This window comes from Podarcis muralis, chromosome 12, assembly GCF_964188315.1.
Source record: "Podarcis muralis chromosome 12, rPodMur119.hap1.1, whole genome shotgun sequence".
Lineage (NCBI taxonomy): Eukaryota > Metazoa > Chordata > Lepidosauria > Squamata > Lacertidae > Podarcis > Podarcis muralis.
This window is the reverse complement of record NC_135666.1, coordinates 44,502,071-44,522,825: the sequence shown is the minus strand read 5'-3', so window position 1 is coordinate 44,522,825 and position 20,755 is coordinate 44,502,071. Positions and strand designations below refer to the sequence as shown.

At 44.8% G+C, this 20,755-nt stretch overlaps 1 protein-coding gene across 1 annotated transcript in view; it reads right to left on the bottom strand.

The window, feature by feature from the left end:
• TGFBR2 (transforming growth factor beta receptor 2) overlaps nucleotides 1–20,755 on the bottom strand; it is a 67,519-nt gene that overhangs the window by 7,047 nt on the left and 39,717 nt on the right. The window contains exons 4-5 of the mRNA XM_028750251.2: nucleotides 8,904–9,709; nucleotides 7,382–7,523 (exon numbers count right to left, since the gene is read on the bottom strand). Of these exons, the coding sequence (XP_028606084.2) occupies nucleotides 7,382–7,523; nucleotides 8,904–9,709 (948 nt within the window). The remainder of the gene's footprint in view (nucleotides 1–7,381; nucleotides 7,524–8,903; nucleotides 9,710–20,755) is intronic.

Here is a 20,755-nt window from a genome sequence, read left to right as displayed (position 1 = left end):
CCAACACCAGAAGCTTTTCAAATGAAGTGCAGAACTGGTGCTTTTCAAAAATATTGAGCCTCAAAACTCCAGAGCTCTTTCCCGCAATCAGCTGTGTACCATTTTTCTGTACATTTACGCTTTAACCAAAAGCAGTGTTTCAGTCAAGCCAGCAAATCTTTCAGGCAGTGCACAATTACTTAGAGCAGCTCAAGGAACAGAGGCCATTTTGAAAGGTATTTTCCAGATTATTCCCTGGTAACCTTGCTGATTCTGACTGATGTCATATGCTGGCAACAAAGGACTTGAAAATAAGCAGCTCTTAGAGGGCCTGTCAGATCACTTAACTCTCCCCGTGCTTTTCTTTCTCACAGTATCCATGTCGGCTGCAAGGGCAAAATGCTTGGATGGAAATTGTATTTCTCACAAAGCGTAACATCTGGTACACAGCTGTTGTGCTGACTGAAATGCCAAGCTGAAAGGGTAGTGGAGCAGTTCAAACTTTCCCCAAAAGCAGAGTTGCTGAGCTTCTAAATATGACTTCTAAATTATATGCCGGCAAAACATCAAGCAAACTATACCCGTTTCCCACACTTCAGCTCCTCAGCAAGTAACAGAGCGGCCTTCTTCTTGGGCTGATTCTTCACCTTCAGCGACACTGCTATTTATAGTGTCAGCATACAGATTAAACGCCATGTGTGTTTTCTGTTTAAAGTCAACACTAGCTATGAAGGGCTGAGATACTCCAAAAACTGCATTCGGCAAAATCTTCACTTCGCCTCCCAGGCTTTGCAAAGAAATGTACCTGCACCATTTCACAATTTCATTCCCAGCCCAGATACAGAACCCCTTTGCTGCATGGGGTTTAACGTACCATCTAAAAAGTGATATTGCTTCACTAACCAAGCACATTGCTTTTTCTTTCTTCTCCCACAAAAATCCACCTCCCCGCCTTTTATGAACACTCCCAAGGGTCAGTTTACGGATTTGCCGGGTAAGGGGATAGGATTAGGCCAGGTGCAAGGGTCTGAGTCATTGCAGGGGAAAGTGTCAAGTGTTCCTGGGTTAGCAAGCTTAATGGCTGCGGTGACAAAATGGAGGCCAGTGGAGGATGGATGGCTCAACTGGGTGAACGTATTTTGAATCCAAGATGCTATTGGGATTACACCTGTATTATGAGGCCACACTTGGAATACTGCGTCCAATTCTGGGCACCACAATTTAAGAAGGATGTTTACAAGCTGGAAGGTGTGCAGAGGAGGGCAACCAAGATGATAAAGGATCTGGAAATCAAGCCTTATGAGGAGCGGTTGAAGGCGCTGGGTATGTTTAGCCTGGAAAAAACTGAGAGGAGATACGATAACCATCTTCAAGTATTTCAAGGGTTGTCACATGAAAGAGGGAACACGCTTGTTTTCCCCTGCTCTGGAGGGGAGGACTTGAACCGATGGCTTCAAGTTACAAGAAAGGAGATTCCAACTAAACATCAAGAAGAACTTTCTGGTGGTAAGAGCTGTTTGACGGTGGAACGGTCTCCCTCGGGAGGTTGTGGGCTCTCCTTCCTTGGAGGTTTTTAAGCAGAGGCTGGATGTCCATCTGCCATGGATGCTTTAGTTGAGATTCCTGCATTGCAAGGGGTCCCCTTCAACTCTACAAATCTATGATCTTCTATCCACTGCTCAAAATGCACAAACCAGGCAGTCCTGGACAGCTATTGTTTCAGGCATGGGTACTATTGGGAGTGTCTGAAGAGACAGACCCTATTCAGATATCAGATGCTACCAGAAGTCCAGGTTATACATGGGATACTACTGATTTTCCGAAGAAACTACCAATTCATGGACAATCTCCAAGAAAACACCACACTAGCTACTATGGATATTTGAGGCCCTTTACACCAACATCCCACACAAAGATGGGCTACAATCTATGAGGGTTATTACCGCTAGATGTGGAGATTCAGCCCGTCTAGATACCAAACTCTGTACTCACCAACAATCAGCTTGGGGGAGAACATGTTTGGGGGAGAAATTAATGGCACAGCCATGGGCAGTCACGTGGCTCCACAGACGCCAACACATTCATAGCTGACTTGCAAAACTTTCTTAGCTTCTGTCCCTAACAAGCCTCCTACGTCCAAGATACATAGATGGCATTGTTATCACCTGAATTTGTGGACAAGAGACACTTGATCAGTTCCACCAGAACTTCAATAACGTTCATCCCGTCGTAAACCTGAGCCTAGACCAGTCCATGCAAAAGGTTCACTTTCTGGACACAACAGGAAGCCATCTGACCACAATGTGTATTTATGTGCTTCCAGCTTCTACCCAGAACACACCACAAAATCCATTGCCTATAAGTCCATCCTTGAAACACAACTGTATCCGTTGAGACTTACAACTTAGGAATTTAAAACAGAGGCTCACAACTCAGAGAACTTAAGACAGAACCCCATCTTAAGAATTTATGTCAGACACTCCTCAGGCTACAATATCAACCCAACAAAGTGCCATAGCAGAACAAAGGGCAGAATAGTACTGAGGAATAATGTACTAAAGAACAGAAGAAGAGGAGAAAATGATAGAATGCTACTTGCTGCAATTTATAGCTCCCAGCTGAAACCACTCCAACCACCAATGATCTACAGCCCACATTGGACAATGATGTTTCCCTCTCTCACTGGCCTTGAATGGTAGGGCTTGTTCCTTCTTATAGAACACCCCCTGCCAAAATAAACAACAACCCCAAACCCTAACACAACTACTCACTAGCAACAACAGGCCCTCCATAACAGAGGTTTGGACACAGGGCCCAGCCCCCTGTGGCAGATTCAGATGACAACTCTGTTCCCATGTCTACTATGGCAACACCATACCTTTTTTATTATTTCAGGGCCTAACAATTTAATCTGCAACATCTGGGCTTCAGTCACCTGTTCCTCTTCTCAGTGTGATATATGCCATCATCCACCAGCAATGCCCTTTTGCATTCTACACAGGACAAGGAAGGCTGTCTCTATGCAAGAATACATAAATGGGTACAAATCTGCCATCAGAAATAGCAATACAGTGGTACCTCCGGTTGCGAACGGGATCCGTTCTGGAGCTCTGGTCGCATCCCGGGGAATTTGCAATCAGAGCTGCCGCTTCTGCGCTTGCATGCGGCGTGGTTTAGCGCTTTTGTGCATGCGCGCGCAGCGAAACCCAGAAAAATACTCTGGGTTTGCCATGTATGTATCCCGAAGGATACATAACCGGAGGTGAACACAACTAGAGTTACCACTGTATTCCAAATTCCATGGGGAAACACTTCAACCTCACAAGAAGCTATTGGCTTGGTTCACACATCACAAGAAGAAGAAGAGTTTGGATTTGATATCCCGCTTTATCACTACCCTAGGGAGTCTCAAAGCGGCTCACAATCTCCTTTCCTTTCCTCCCCCACAACAAACACTCTGTGAGGTGAGTGGGGCTGAGAGACTTCAGAGAAGTGTGACTAGCCCAAGGTCACCCAGCAGCTGCATGTGGAGGCGCAGGGAAGCAAACCCGGTTCATTCACCAGATTACAAGTCTACCACTCTTAACCACTACACCACACTGGCTCTCAAACGATGGCTTGCCAGGGCCATGTGAATGTCCTGGCTCCTGGAGAAGGGCTAACACATACTTTGCTCCACCCTAGTCTTTTTAACTCGAACCTGTAACTAAGCCAAGACTGGCTTTGCATGTTGTCTGAGCAACAGATCTTGGTTAAGTTGTCTCTCTTCCTTAACAGTGTTAGAAACTGAAATATGAAAGCTGGGAGCTAAATGGGACCTTAAACCAAGGTTATGGGCACAACAACGGAACGTCTAGGGGTGCTTTTTTTTATAACAAGAATGCAAAGCTGAAAATGAATGAACTGCAGCTAAAATATTATGTTGGTTTTTCACATGGTCCAAGTCCTTCCCCTGCCCACCCCTCTAATATTCTTAAGCGAGTCTCTTCTCCAGTTTCAGAGAGTAGCTGGAAGTGGGGAGGCAGAAAAAGGTCCCCCTTTCCTTCCACTCTGCCGTTTTAATCAGAAATCTTAGGCTCAGTACTGTGCCCAGAGCTCAGAGACTGCTGGAGCCGATGAAATTCCCTGTCACAAAATGCGCCTAGGACAATGGGAGTTTCGAACACTGTTCCTTAGCCATGATCTGTAGCCAAGAAGAAACTCTGGCTTGGCGTCATAGGTAAGCACAGTCTCTGTAAGTGACTTTAGCATTGCCTTCCTGGGGCAAAGGAATTTCAAAGGGAAACTGCAACATGCTTAAATTACAATATAAGAGGTTTGATGCTCTCTCTTGTGGACTGAACCAAGGCAAAGGATTTTTAACACATTATGTGCAATCATTGGCTTATCAATGCCAGGATGCCTGTGTTAACAACTGTTTTGTGAATTACCGCAGATAATTAGGTACGTATGACTGTCTGTAGCTTTCGGCATTTTGTTTCCCTCTGACCTCATTGTTAATGTTCCCCTCCCTCTCGCCGGTTTCCTCAAGCCATGCGTACGCATTCCTGTAACTCAAGGATAACACTCATTCTTCAGAGGAAGTGGACTATAATCTCGAAAGTTTATGCCATAATATATATGCCACAAAAGGAGCCACAAGGCACTTCGTTGATTTTGCTGCAAGAGAATAACTATGCCATCCTTCTAGGGAAAAACATTTTCTACAAACATTATAGTCTAGAAGAGATGGATTTCCTGAGATTCTGCCACATGCACTGTTCCCTACATATAGCCCATCAAAAAAGTGAATGGTCGGTCTATTTATACCTGCATCCTTTCCTGTCTTACTGCAGGTGCAAAATGTTTTACAGTTTGCATGCTTACAGTTGTTATAATTTTATATTGTTACTATTCTACCATTACAGTTAACGTGTTGGTACTAGAAGAGAGGGATGCGGGTGGCACTGTGGGTTAAACCACAGAGCCTAGGGCTTGCCGATCAGAAGGTCGCCGGTTCGAATCCCCGCAACAGGGTGAGCTCCCGTTGCTCAGTCCCTGCTCCTGCCAACCTAGCAGTTCGAAAGCACGTCAAAGTGCAAGTAGATAAATAGGTACCGCTCTGGCGGAAAGGTAAACGGCGTTTCCGTGCGCTGCTCTGGTTCGCCAGAAGCGGCTTAGTCATGCTGGCCACATGACCCGGAAGCTGTACACCGGCTCCCTTGGCCAGTAAAGTGAGATGAGCACCGCAACCCCAGAGTCATCCACGACTGGACCTAATGGTCAGGGGTCCCTTTACCTTTACTAGAATAGAGAGCCCTATATCGCTTGGGACCCGAGTACTTAAAAACAGCATGTATTCCAATAGCATCTATCTCAGGTCTTGTGATTGGCAGGGGAAGCTCTGTTGGTGGTGTCTCTGGGTGGCTGTCGACCAATAGACATGGACCAATGACAGCGGCTTCTTAGTGGTAGCTCCCTGTTTGTGAAATGCCTTCCCTGGTGAAGTGTGCCTGCCTCCCTTCATCATTACAGAGCAGAAGAAATTTAAACACATTCCTGCCTACCCAGGCATTTCCACTACATTTTTAATTGCTTTATTTTAACATTTTTGAGGGTTTGCTGCCCTGAGCATCTCTGGGAGGAAGGGTGAGCTATACATGTAATAAAAATAAATACATAAGATTGCTGCACTTTGCACCTTTTCTGGGAAATCCACACTGCTTTATCTCATTTAGCAAAGCTGCCCTAGTTTTATTTCTCGTATGGGTATAATATCAATCATCATAATAGCTTATTTTGGCTGGCTGGCAAGGTTATTTTATCAGGAACGTGCAATTCCGTGATTATTAATTCCCCAGCACTGCCCTGTTTGGCACAGGTATTGCTGCGACGTGATGTCTTATCATCTACAATGAATCCTTTTTTCTGTTTGTTAACTTTTTTCTCTGTTTTTAGGAGGAAAATTTATAAGGGACTTAGATAAAGTAGCACACACTTCTTCTTCTCCCCCCAATCTTTCCTGACAAAAGCCCGATTATTTTAATTTTAGGCAGCTCTGCAGCTTCCTGAGTGGAGCACTGCTGGGAGAGTGCTTTTCTTTCCCTAGGCATTATTCCAGAGTCTTCAAACAGAAACAGGAAGTGTCATCAGGCATCAGCAAGGATGAAAGAGTCTTCCTCAACAAACAGAACATCCATGCCTTAAAAGGAGCATTCTGTGGAATGCCGTAAGCCCAAACGCTAAGGAAGGAAAGCAATAATAATGATGATGAAAAGTATCTTACCAGCTTTTCTGTTTCCTTGTGAAACAGAAACAAAACAAAACACAAAGCAGCAGCAGCAGTGGCAAAGGTCAAACCAGAAACTTAGAACTGACCTTTGCAAGACCTAAAAGTGTGTCTCAGTCTGAAGAATTTAAAAACATACTTTCCTCCCAGCCCTGTCAGTATGGAACACCTGTGCTCAGAGACCTGTACTGGTTGCCGATTTGCAACTGAGCCACGTTCAGAGTGCGACTAACAGCATATACAGCCCTCAGCAGCTTGGAACCAGTTGGCTTGTGAAACAGTCTGATTTCATAATAATAATACAGCCGTACCTTGGAAGTCGAAATGAATCTCTTCTAGAAGTCCGTTTGACTTCCAAAACATTCGGAAACCAAATCGTGGGTTCCGAATGGCTGCAGGAAGCTCCTGCAGCCAATCGGAAGCCGCGTCGGATGTTCGCAAACTGGAACAGTCACTTCCGGGTTTCGATCGTTTGGGAGCCAAAATGTTCGAGAACTAGGCTGTTCGAAAACCAAGGTATGATTGTAATGATAATGATAATTATTATATTTCTACCCCACCCATCTGGCTGGGCGGCTTACTTGTTCACAGTGGCGTAGCGTGGGTTGTCAGCACCCGGGGCAAGGCAAGTAATTTGCGCCCCCTAACCCGTGGATTTGCGCCCCCTAACCCGTGGATTTGCGCCCCCTAACCTGTGGATTTGCCCTAACCCCAGATGTTGCGCCCGGTGCGGCCGGCCCCCCCCTGCACCCCCCACGCTACTCCACTGCTTGTTCAGCAGTTTTAAGAAATCTTTTTTTTAAAAAAAAACCAACACTTTGGAATCTCTGCCTATTGATACTCTTTTCAGTGCTTCCTAAAAACATTTAGGTTTTCAGAAGTGGTGCTCAGTAGTTCTAGGAATGGTTTGGAATACCAATACGGATCTAGCCCAGGAAGTTCTTCAGATGACAGATCACCTGTGTGAATCACACACTACTACTCCAGGCTTCTTGAAAGAAAAGGGCAGGGCTCATGTTAAGTAAATAAATATTATTTTGGGGGTGTGGTAGGGAGGATTCCTACAACCTTTAGAGCTAAGTAGCATGTAAACAAATAAAAATACAACTCCACAAGGGAGCACATGATACATACCTCCGACGCTGTTGCAGCGAGATGTCATTTCCCACAGAACCAAAGCCATGGAATATACGTCAGTTTGTTTGAAGGACTCGACGTTATCCAAGTTCATTCTGGATTCCAGGACTTCGGGAGCCATGTACCTTGCTGTGCCAACCTGTCAGCATTCACAAAATGGTTAAAAAAATTATTTTTGGTGGAGTAACCCGTTTGACTGTACACGTTGAGCTTTATGTGCTTGTTTGTTTTTTTAAATTATTTTCTCTTTAAAAACGGCAGCAAGAAGTTTCGAACATTCCGTTGCAACTACAAAATCCAGGTTGTAACCGTGCACATGGAAGAGGCAGTGCAAAGCAGGCAGGAGAATCTGCAATCGCAAGGTTTCACCACTACCCCCAATGGTATTTCAACATCTTGTAAGCACGAGTAGCTGACAGCCATTCATAAATGGAAAACTAGAGTAAAGAGTCACATTTTGTGGATGCTATTGGGTACAGGGCAAAACCTATCCCTGCATCCTGAAAACTGAGACTTTGCTGACAAAGATCATGTGCTGCAAGGGGTTGGACTAGATGGCCCCTGGGGTTCCTTCCAACTCTATGAATCTATGCAAGGGAGGAGGATGTGCATTCCTTGCAATAATTAATTGTCCAAACCCTCCCCTCCAAACACATTCAAGGCATCACAGTACGGTGGTACCTTGTTATTATTAATTATTATTATTAAATTTTATTTATACCCCGCCCTCCCCAGCCAAGACCAGGCTCAGGGCAGCTAACACCGGCATAAAAACAATTGATTGAAATACAACTTAAAAACAAGATTAAAATACAACATTAAAATGCAGCCTCATTTCAGTAGGAACTCAAATCAAAACTTTGGGGGGGGGATGAAAACGTCAAGTCTTCACCAAGGCCAACTATCCAGACTGGTCCTACATGGGCCAGAAAAAAGCCAGGGAAGTCCCCAAATAGGAGTTCCATCACAGAAGGGAAAAAGGAAGAGGGGGAGGGGATCAATTTTATTCCAAGCCAAAGGCCAAGTGGAACAACTCTGTCTTACAGGCCCTGCGGAAAGAAACCAGACCCCACAGGGCTCTGGTCTCATGTGACAGAGCGTTCCACCAGGCCGGAGCCAGTGTTGAAAAGGCCCTGGCTCTGGTTGAGGCTAATCTGACTTCCTTAGGGCCCGGGACCTCTAGGGTGTTACTATTTATAGACCTTAAGGTCCTCCGTGGGGCGGTTCGACTTCCAAAACATTCGGGAACCAAATCGTGGCTTCTGATTGGCTGCAGGAAGCTCCTGAAGCCAATCGAAAGCCGCAGAAGTTGCGTCGGACATTCGGGTTCCAAAGAACGTCTGAAAACCAGAACAATCACTTCTGGTTTCCAATCGTTCAGGAGCCAAAACGTTAAGACTCCCAAGCCGTTTGAAAACCAAGGTACGACTGTAGTGGACATTTTTGCCAAGCCCTGTTTTAAATCCTCCAGCTTTGGCTCTTGCCTTGCTTCTCCCTCTGCCCCTGTCGTACGGCTCACCTGCCCACTGTTAGCCAGGTCGTCTACGGAGAGGGTGGGATCCAGCCGCAGCGACAGCCCAAAGTCACAGAGGCAGCAGGTCAAATCGTTCTTCACCAGGATATTGGAGCTCTTGAGGTCTCTGTGGACAATGGGCGTCTTGGGTCGGCCGCAAGGTGTGTGATCGCTGTGAAGATGGGCGATCCCTCGGGCCAAAGACCCGCCTAGTTTCCAGAGGTCCTCCCAGCTAATGATGTGCTTTATAAGGTACTCCTGCAAATTCCCCCTCGCGTGGAAGGCAGTGATCAGCCAGTACTGTTTGCCTACATCCGTCTTGCGCTCCTCGGCCGTGAGGAACTGCAGGATATTTTCGTGCTTCAGGTTTATGTCGGAGAAGATGTCCTTCTCCGTCTTCCAGGAGACGTACTCTTCGTAGGAGAAGATCTTGACCGCCACGGTTTCAAACTGCTCCGATGTGTTCTGTTTCAGTTTAGCCTTGTAGACTTCAGCGAAGCGCCCTTTCCCCACCAGAGTGTCCAGCTCAATGGGCAAGAGCTCAGTATTGTGGTTGATGTTATTGGCGCAAGTGGAGCTGATGTCAGAGCAGTCGTCGTCCATCATGATGGCGCAAACATCGCTGCAGTCTTTATGCTTCCTGGACTTCACGTTCTTCTCCCATGCCTTGTTCAGCTTCCTCCTCCTCTGGATACGGTAGCAGTAAAAGATAAGGATCACGGCTTTGGCAATCACCAGCAGCGGGACGAGGCTTATCAGCGCAACTTTGGAAATCACACTGATCACGTCTTCGTCTGGTATTTCAGTGATATCTGGTAGAATGAGATAAATAATATTGCTGAAGCGTTGATAAAAGATGCTATGGCAATAGAGGCATTTTACTGTTAGTTAATACTGTAGTACACTTTAACCTACAACCGGAATCTGCAAAAACTTCACAATTCTACAAACCCCAAAGAGGGTCAAATTTCTGTTTCTCAGGCATCATTCAACGGTGCCACTCAAATCCCACTGAATACATACCAAATGGACTCCTCTGTATACAGTGGCAAAAAACAAACAAACCACTAGTTCAGGCAATGCTGTTGTTGCTTTTTCTCCTCTATTTGGGTAAAAATAGATTTGGGCAAAACAAGGTAAAGGTAAAGGGACCCCTGACAATTAGGTCCAGTCATGACCGACTCTGGGGTTGCGGTGCTCATCTCACTTTATTGGCTGAGGGAGCCGGCGTACAGCTTCCAGGTCATGTGGCCAGCATGACTAAGCCGCTTCTGGCGAACCAGGGCAGTGCATGGAAACGCCGTTTACCTTCCCACCAGAGCGGTACCTATTTATCTACTTGCACTTTGACGTGCTTTCGAACTGCTAGGTTGGCAGGAGCAGGGACCGAGCAACAGGAGGTCACCCCGTCACGGGGATTCAAACCCCCGACCTTCTGATCGGCAAGTCCTAGGCTCTGTGGTTTAACCCACAGCGCCACCCGCATCCCGGGCAAAACAAAGGGGAGGGCAATTTTTGCTTACTTGAGTATTTAGTGTGCTTACACTAACATATATGCTGAATGTGGGTCTGGACCAATTTCTCACTGCCGCAAGCCCGGCGAAAAGTGATTCTAGCCAGAACCTGTACAGAGATTGTAATTCCTTGTCGCTATCGGTATGTGACAGTATTTAGAAAAAGAGGAAGCTGTCACAGAAAGACTTTGTTTCGTAAGCCCCTTTTTAAAAAATAACAATAAAAAGCTTTAAGAAGTTTAGTCTAGACTAAAGGATGTGTCATCGTTATTGTTATGACCAAGTTAGTTTAGCAAAGCAAGATGTGTACTTTGAGATTATGGTGTGTGTGTGTGTGTGTGCAAAACTCTCTCAACAGCTGAAAATCTAGTCTGAGTAAGAGGCACAATGGAACTTTCAACCACAGTGGAATGAGAGGCTTGTGTCATCACACACTTGCGTTTTCTACCTAGCAATTCAGTTGGCAGCAGAAATTTCAACTATTTTGAGGGTGGGGGAGCCAAAATGCTTGGGGGAATATCGCAGAGGCATTTGACTATTTTATTAAAATATTAAACATTTTTTCAAGTAAACTAAAATGTTATCAAGTCAAGAGAGGAGATGCTGAAACAAACGCACACACGCACAAACGAGAATAAAAGCCTTTAAAATAATAATAATAACAAATCAGCAGTTTCCTACAAGATGACACAAGTTAAGTGAAAGAAAATTAATGAAGATTCAAACTAGGGCTGAACTACATGTTACATGATTTTTTTTAAAAAAACAAACCCATAGCCTGGCACACCCCCTATTTTTGTACAAGAAAAACTGCTTGGAGGATGGTTATTTGAAGCAAAAAAGAAAAGAAAAGGGGGTGTTTAACACTTCCCCCCTCTTGCTGGAATTGTCTGAAATTAAATAAAGATTTGCAGTCCCTGGGATGATGGGTTCAGCATGGACAAACACTTACTGGGGGTTTTTCCTGGCCTATTTAATGTCACCCGAAATGTATGACTACTCCACATTTAGTGGCCTAGCAAAAATATGCAACCGCTTTAAATGGGGTCTCAGATGGAAAGCTTCATTCATCTCAACTGGGCTTCACGGGATATCAGCATGCCAGCTGCTGGGTAACTGTCCACTCGGGCTTTTATGAACCACTTTCATGGCATTTGCCAAGCAGCAGATGCGCCACACTACACACTTAGCTTGTTGCATGTAGCCCAGGAACTGCTTTGTCCTCTAGGCTGAATTTTGACATCGCATTGGGATTGTGGGAGAGAAGGGGCATTTGTTGCCAGCTCTGGGTACTCCCATTGCCCCATGATGGCTGACCCTGCTCCTTGGCACAGAATAGTACACCGAAATTTGCCACTAATGAATCAAAAGTCCAGATTCATCTCTAAATAGCTCCTGTGAATGTCTGTCACTTTAAGAGAGGAAAGATATCAGACATACAGGAAGTAAGGACTAGTGGTGGAAAAGGGACAGACAGCAGCAAGAAAAGAGGAAGAGAGAAAACTACAGTAGTTTGTGATTGAAGCAACTAAGCAGTTTTCTTGAGCAACAGAATAACCTGTTCTGCTTTGAAGATCCTTGGGGCTACTTGGTTAATGATGCATTGCCTTGGCGGTGGCCTTTTTAAAAGGAAGTTATTGGCTCTAAGTCAGCTTTTAAGTCTGCTGGTTGACTGGTTTACATACATACAGTGGTACCTCAGGTTAAATACTTAATTCGTTCCGGAGGTCCGTACTTAACCTGAAACTGTTCTTAACCTGAAGCACCACTTTAGCTAATGGGGTCTCCCACTGCTGCCGCGCTGCCAGAGCACGATTTCTGTTCTCAACCTGAAGCAATGTTCTTAACCTGAGGTACTATTTCTGGGTTAGCGGAGTCTGTAACCTGAAGCATATGTAACCTGAAGCGTATGTAACCCGAGGTACCACTGTACAAGCATAATTTTATTTGTATGATGCCTTTCTATGGTTTAAAACCATGCTCAAGGTGGCTTTCAACGTGAAAAAAATCACACAAAGATGCAAACGTAAAAAAAGTAGTCATAAAAAATAAATAAATGGAACATTGAAATGTATGCAACCAAATCAAACCATTTCCACATGGATCACAATAAGGTCTAAAACAAAGATACAAAAATTTAGGACCACAAACAGCAACAAAATCCCTAAAGAAAGCCCAAGAGTCTGTTCAGCAGCCTCAGCTCATGTAGCTGGAGTCAGTCAGGACCCCTCTCTCCCAGGCCAGGTGGGGAAAGGCCTGCAAGGCAGGGAGCAGGTCTTCCAGGGCTCAAACCCTTGATTTAGGACGCAGGAGGGGAAGAGCTCAGCCCTGGGTCTAACCAGGCATCTGATTTGGCTTGCAAGGCCATTTGGGGCAAGCCACACCACCCAGTGCCAGATTTACATATAAGCTAAACAAGCTATAGCTTAGGGCCCCACTCTCTTGGGGTCCCCACACAAAAATTAAAGGGGAAAAAACTGTAAGATAAGTTCAACAATTACTTTGATAAAATACATATTTTGTTATGTGCAAATGGCTTTAGATATCTATTAGGCCCATAAATTACCATATATTCAACCCAAAAGAACAGCAACAATTTGTTGTTGACAAAGGACAGCTGGACATATAAAGGGCCCCATTACCTTCAGAAGCTTAGGGCATGGGTAGGCAAACTAAGGCCCGGGGGCCGGATCAGGCCCAATCGCCTTCTCAATCCGGCCCACGGATGGTCCAGGAATCAGTGTGTTTTTACATGAGTAGAATGTGTCCTTTTATTTAAAGTGCATCTCTGGGTTATTTGTGGGGCCTGCCTGCTGTTTTTATATAAGTAGAATGTGTGCTTTTATTTAAAATGCATCTCTGGGTTATTAGTGGGGCATAGGAATTCATTCATTCCCCCCCCCCCAAATATAGTCCGGCCCCCCACAAGGTCTGAGGGACAGTGGATCGGTCCCCTACTGAAAAAGTTTGCTAACCCCTGGCTTAGGGCCTCATCAAACCTAAATCCGGCCCTGACACCACCTGCCAGTTATCTGACGTCTGGCACAGAAATCTGGTATCTTCCATCTAAGCACTAATTGTTGAGATCAGAGATCTCTCGCCTTTGTTTTTAGCATTAAGAACCCCAGTGCTACGCTCAGAGATAAGCCCCCGCCTGCTCTTTAAAAGGCAGCAAGCAGAGAGGCTTATCTTGGATACAAGTTTCAGCTGCTGGCTTTTACCGAAAAACCACAGGCAGGCTGAAATCGGAATCATCTGTCAAAAATGGCCCACAGAGGGTGGGTTAGTACTAGATCTGGCCTTTAGGCTGAAAAAGACTAGCTGTAATTTAGGATATGGAGTTAGATCCAGACTTTGGCTGCAATCCTAAATCCACGTATATGGGACTTAAGCATCACTGAATTCAACAGGTGGCAACAGGTGGCAGACTCATCCATACACAGAGTAGACTCACTGAAATCAAAGGGACTTGAGTTAAGGTTCATTCATGCTTCTGTTCACTTCGCCACTTCCCCCCAAGAAAACCCATGGTTTAGTGCTGAACAGGAAGAAACAGAAATCAGATTCTCTGCCGATAGCTATTTGTTCCAATTTAGCACTAAAGAGCGAGTTTTCTTGGGGAAAGCAGTGGGGGCAAAACTGCTCAGACCAGAGCCAAGAAAGCACGGGACAAGCAGAAAACGGCTCAGACCCATGCTTTGAAAGAACAGGACAAGCAGAAGTATGAATAGGCTCAGAGTCTAATGAAGTATGGCGGAATCTGGATCAAAGCCATTGTTTCTAGATAACAGTTGCTGGGAATCCCAAATGGAGACTCAAGTCCTGCTTGCATGGCAATGCCCCAGCCTCCCTAGCTCCCCCCGAAATAAATACACAAACACAAGTATATTGGGTTAATGGGATAAATAAGGCCACAAGTTTATTGGCTAAAGATGTGAGCGGTCTGGCTTAGGCAATGGGTTGAAGCAAGACTATATCCTGACTCCTGTCTGACTGCAGGAACTCTCTTAAGGGTCAATCATCAGAAGGGGGATCCCTATGATGTACATCAATTGAGCACCCCCAGGGTCACTGTTGGGGTCATGGCATGGCCCTAGCCCACGCCCAGGCTTCGGACAGGAACCACACCCCCAGATCCCTTTAACGGGATACACTTAACATGGAGAGGCAGGCAAAGGAAAAACCTCACCTCCCATAATAACGCTTACCCAATGCCTAACCACCAATCGAGCCAGAGGCTCACCGCCAACACACTCACACCTGCAACCAACACTTAATGCCCTCCATGATATTGGCCAGCCAAAAATCAGTGCCCATGTCCAAAAGGTGAACGCCATTGTTACGAAACAGGGCCTCCTGGTCAAACGTGATGGCAAGGTGCCGCGAGACATGGGTTTTTGTCATTATCACACACCACTTCCAACATTGTTCCTTATGTAATCTCCTGTCTGTGATCTTCCACTTTGGTATAGCAATTGCCCTTGACCAGGGGGTAGGCAACCTAAGGCCCAGGGGCCAGATGCGGCCCAATCGCCTTCTCAATCCAGCCCATGGACGGTCTAGGAATCAGTGTGTTTTTACATGACTGTTTAAAATGCATCTCTGGGTTATTTGTGGGGCCTGCCTGGTGTTTTTACAGGAGTAGAATGTGTGCTTTTGTTTAAAATGCATCTCTGGGTTATTTGTGGGGCCTGCCTGGTGTTTTTACAGGAGTAGAATGTGTGCTTTTGTTTAAAATGCATCTCTGGGTTATTTGTGGGGCATAGGAATTCGTTCATTCCCCCCCCAAAAAAATGTAGTCTGGCCCACCACATGGTCTGAGGGATGGTGGACCGGCCCATGGCTGAAAAAGGTTGCTGACCCCTTGACCCTCCAACACAGTCCAGCAGCAAAAGAAGTATTCCTCCCAAAAAGTGGTGGTAGTAAAAAATCTCTCATCTCCCCCAGCCTCCAATATGCAAAGCTGAAAGAGTAATCAAGTCATTCTTAATCACATTAAGTATGCCTATGCAAATGACACGGTGTCCAGAATTCAAGCCCAAGCCACTCAAATTCATGTACTTTTGTTTAAATAACAAGACTCTTTTGCGACAGCTTTAGATGGGTGTAACTGAACATCAGGCGAGAAGGAAAAGAAAACGATGGAACAAAAATAGCTCTGTTAGACTTCCTTGCCTTCAATTCAGGTGTGTACAAAGCCATCACACTTGCCTGTTCCGATTCTCAATGTGCTGCAAACTGGAATGTGTTTTAAAAGCTTACTAGGCAAGTATATTTAGAAACTGTAGCCTCAGTGTCAGCATCGCACTACGGATCCTCTTGCTTCTGGGATTTTAGGGAAGTGTCTGGCGTGCCCTGGTCCATGGGGTCACGAAGAGTCGGACAAGACTAAACGACTAAACAACAACAAGGGTAGGGGTTGCCCCTAGGGGCGGCGAATCTTGGGGCTAGTGGATCATACTGGTACTCTGATAATAACTGTACACTCATGGACTACTGTAACAGATGGACCTATCGTGGCAGAGTATAAACCAGTTGCAAGCAGATGTTAAAACTGCCACAGATTATTAAAGTATCCAAGGCTGTTTTGTTGAGTGCTGAAAAATTATTAAGAAACAAGACAATATATATAAAATGTATCCTCTAACTTGTATAACTAGTATCCTCCAACTTGTATATGCTTAGCATTATCTGCTTGCTAATAATTTTCTGGAACAAATCGATCACTCTAGACTGGCTACATTTCCCCAGATGCTGCACATTAACCTCCATTATTATATTCACCTCTGGTTTGATTCTGCGTAAGTTCCCCAAATTACTTTTTTGCCAGTGTTAGTTAGATCCACCTGCAATTATTGAAATCTCTTCTGTAACAACTCTGCAGCGTTGAAGACTTTTGTCTTAGCAGTGCAAATTCTATCACGTGCGTCAGCCAGAACAAGATTATTTCATTTTATAGAATTCAGTACCAAAGTTGGCAAAGCTCGCTTTTTCGGAGGATGAGTGGAGTTATCCTCACAAATGAGATTCCTCTTCCCACTCTCCCATTTCAGTATTTTGAAAAACGAAAAACACAGAGGTACATTAGATGACCTGATCCACCAAAGTCCTTCTTATGGGGCGTGCACTGGATAATTTATGAAGAAAATGTATACATCGCTTTAACATTTTTGGTAGAGTCCCCCAATCCTTACCATTTGTAGAAACTTAAAAAAATCAGAATACAATACAAACAAATAAAATAATACAAATAAAGACCAGAATGCAATAAGTGCTTTGCTACAATTCCATAAATTCAAATGGCACCTAAGCAGGAGAGCACCCTCCATCATCCAAATAGACCTAGGAGAGCAACTGGATTTTTAGAAGACATTTGGAGAATCAGAAAGAGCTTTCTGGGTTTATTTTGGGAGAGTATTCCAGAGAGTTGTCTTTGTCCATGGAGTTTGGAGTTTGTCCATGGAGCTGAGGCTCCAATACTTTGGCCACGTCATGAGAAGAGAAGACTCCCTGGAAGAGACCCTGATGTTGGGAAAGATGGAGGGCACAAGGAGAAGGGGATGACAGAGGACGAGATGGTTGGACAGTGTTCTTGAAGCTACCAGCATGAGTTTGACCAAACTGCGGGAGGCAGTGGAAGACAGGAGTGCCTGGCGTGCTCTGGTCCATGGGGTCACAAAGAGTCGGACACGACTAAATGACTAAACAACAACATTCCAGAGAGTTAGCACTGCAGCTGAAAAGGCCTATTTCCGGGGTGTTTCCAAACATGGCGATCTACGGGCCACCATATGGCTAGCAGGGGCCCTTCCGATTATGGTAAACGTCAGTCTGACCTACAGTTACATACTATTGAGGATGTTTTAATGCCATTGGTGCAAAGCTTATAAACAGAACCCAGAACTATATAAAACAAACACACACACACACAAAACCCCAAATGAGCAGACTCGTTGTACAAGTAACAGGCTGCAACCCTTTTAATGCTTGAAGTTTAACGTGGTACTTCTTGGAATGACGTTAAGTGAATTAATAGTGTAAATTCCAGCTCTAAAGGAAATTACACTGCGCTTACGATCCATCCTTAAAAATAATCAAGAGCAAAGTTTCCCAAGTTCCCAACAGCCAAGGCACACTTTTTTATTTGAATTAAAACTGATGATACAATTCAGAGCAAAAATGAATAATGTTTACTTTGGGAGGTGTAAAGGCAAGTGCCACCCACGTTCCAAGGGGCCATGGCCCGTTTTCCAGCAGAAACTGTCAATGTTGGATGTATCCTGTATCCCATGGAAGTGGGTGGCATCTTGTAGGATACAGCCATAATGACTAGCAACCATTCATAGTCCTGTTCTCCATTATGGTTTAGTGACCGTCAATCCTAATGGTCCACAGGAAGATACAGTTGACGATAACTCAGCCCACCTTCCAAAATATAACAAACACCGTATTTTTCTGTGTATAAGACGGTGTTTTTTTATTATAAAAAAATGTAGAAAATTGGGGGTCGTCTTACAGAAGGATAGTGCAGAGGTGGGATGGGCAATTGGTGGCAGCCAGTGGCAGCCACGAGCAGGACATTGTAACCAGCGATTGGGCAGGTGATTGGTGGCTGTGGCAAGGCCTGTTGGCGATTGGCTGCTGGTGCAGTAATTGGGCAGGTGATTGGTGGCGGCTGGTGGTGAGTGGGCAGACAATTGGTGGCTTTGTTGAGGCGTGTGATTGGCAGTGGCGGTCAGGAGGGTGAGTGGGGGGAAAAGGCTCAACAACTCTGGGCAATCCCCCCATTTCCTTAATTTGGAGTCCCCAAAAATAGGGGTCATCTTATACACAGGGGTGTGTTACACATGGAAAAAATATGGTATTCACACCACCAATTTATTGTGCCCCCTCATTTGTCACTGTCTGTTTTGCCAGGACACCACCTTTCTCAAACATCATATACCTCTCTGTTATTTGGGGCATTATTCAGTCTAGAATTCTTGTGCATGAATAGGCGCATGAATGCATTGATGTGCTCTGGATATTCCAATCCTCTCCGCTCATTAACACTTACATGGCAAGGTTAAACTGAAATCTAAGGGTGGCCTCATAAGCAAGCTACAGTGCTAAGTTCGTACACAGGAAATTATTTAAATTCCTTTCCTATTGCCCCTTGCTTGTGAAATGTTTCCCCTGCTTTTTACCTTCCCACACTCCTTTCGAGCATCTAAAGCCTTAGTAGTTCACCTTAGTTGTTTCTGGAGCTTACATAATCCCATAAATGGGTGAGAGAGGGGAGATCACGTCGCTCCAAGAACAAACTGTGTTCTGCAGAATTACAGTAAATCAATACACCGGCAATGATTTGTTTAGCCAAATTGCCCGACAACTACAAATGACGAACATTTGGGCAAATTATGTTTAGCGTGTAGGCAATTTGCATGACAATCCAACACACTGTTTTAAAAAAGTAATTTTTCCGGCTCAGCTGAGGTGCCTGTAAAGTCAGTTTCTAAGCAACGCTCCTGACATGTTAAGACTTCAAACTAAGCTACGTGTTCAGAGAAGTCACAAGAGAAGGTAGGCCCTTCTCAAGAGGGAAGCAATTCAGAGAGATGATGGAAAATCACATGTCTGAATGCTCAGCACCTCACCCTGCCAGAAATATACAGAAAACGAAGAAATAAGCTAAGGAGGCCAGGGAACTATTCCCCAACACGCATTTTGAAATGCTGCCCACATTTGTAATGTAACGGTAAACCGCGTCTTTCAACAGGAGAGGGGCGAAACAGAGGTTAGTGCCTCAGCAGTGCACACCAGCTACGGATAAACCACAAGAAGCCGTGTGAATGCAGCCAGGGGAGCAGCCTCCATTCATTGTGAACCGGTTAAGTTTTAAAGAGACTTGATTTTTTTATAGGCTTTGGTTATGCAGGAATGCAAATATATATATTTGCAGCAGAGAAGAAGAAGAAGAGTTTGGATTTGATATCCCGCCTTTCACTCCCTTTAAGGAGTCTCAAAGCGGCTAACATTCTCCTTTCCCTTCCTCCCCCACAACAAACACTCTGTGAGGTGAGTGGGGCTGCGAGACTTCACAGAAGTGTGACTGGCCCAAGGTCACCCAGCAGCTGCATGTGGAGGAGCGGAGACGCGAACCCGGTTCCCCATATTATGTAACCACTACACCACACTGGCTCTCTCATCACTGACTCACAGAGGTGTGATGCTTCTGCGCATGCGCAGTTTAGCACTTCTGGACATGCACACGGGGCACGGTTTAGGGCTTCTACGCATGTATGCGCTGCAAAACCCAGGAAAATACTTCCAGGTTTTTTGAATACGTATCCTGAAGGATATATAACTGGAGGAGAACACAACTAGAGATACCACTGTACAGGGATTGAACCTGCAACCTTCACATTATCAGCACCATGCTCTCTAACCAACCGAGCTATCCAGCTGGGAATTCTTTCTTTCGGCATGTCACATAGAATCTCACACCTTAATTTCTACTTTTTTGCTGCTCCCCCGTCCCCATTTTGGAAAGAAATGTTCTCTCTTAGCCTCTTTTTCCAAAATCGGGACGTTTCCTTGAAAAGAGTTATATAAAGAGCTACTAAAAGCACTTTGGCATTATACTTTGCTTTTGAAGGCAAAGTTTTCCACTGTAATCCCACCGCGCTCCAAGTTCCAGTTTGTGCAGGTCGTCTGCCAGACTGACACAATTTGGTTTGGCAAAGGAAGCCCATAACCTAAACCAAGAGATACCACTCAGTCTCAAACCTGTTTCCCCATGAAAGTCCCTCACCACCACTCCACATCTCTGTATAACATTTAACAACATGGGATTGTGCAAGCTTAAAAGAGCATCAAACTGACTCACAGAGTGTGGTTAAAAGTTGCCTTTATCAAAATGAATCACATCCATTTCAGCACATGCCGAGTTCCCGTTTTCCCGCCCACCCAAAAAGTGTCAGTTTAAAAATAAAAATATACGAGACATGCAGTCTTTAGATTTAATTCTACCCATTGCAAATATTTTCAAATGTCAAGTTTCTTGGGGGCTCTCAATAACTACTATTACTAACAATCATATTTAAACATGGAGAAATGTGCCTTTAGAGAGACTGGGGTTAGAAATCTCAGCTTCCACAAGATTAAGGATGGCAGTTCCTTTGTAACTCGCCTGTTGTTAGGAGTTATTTAATTAAAAAGGAGTGCCTAGCGTCTTTGAGAAATCAGAACCTGTTTCTGCACTCATGATTTTATGGCTCTTCGCAACAAACATACACACCTTTCTGCTTATTTAAACATAAGCAAGTGTTTCAGTACATCTTTAACTGTTTGGCATTTCAAGCT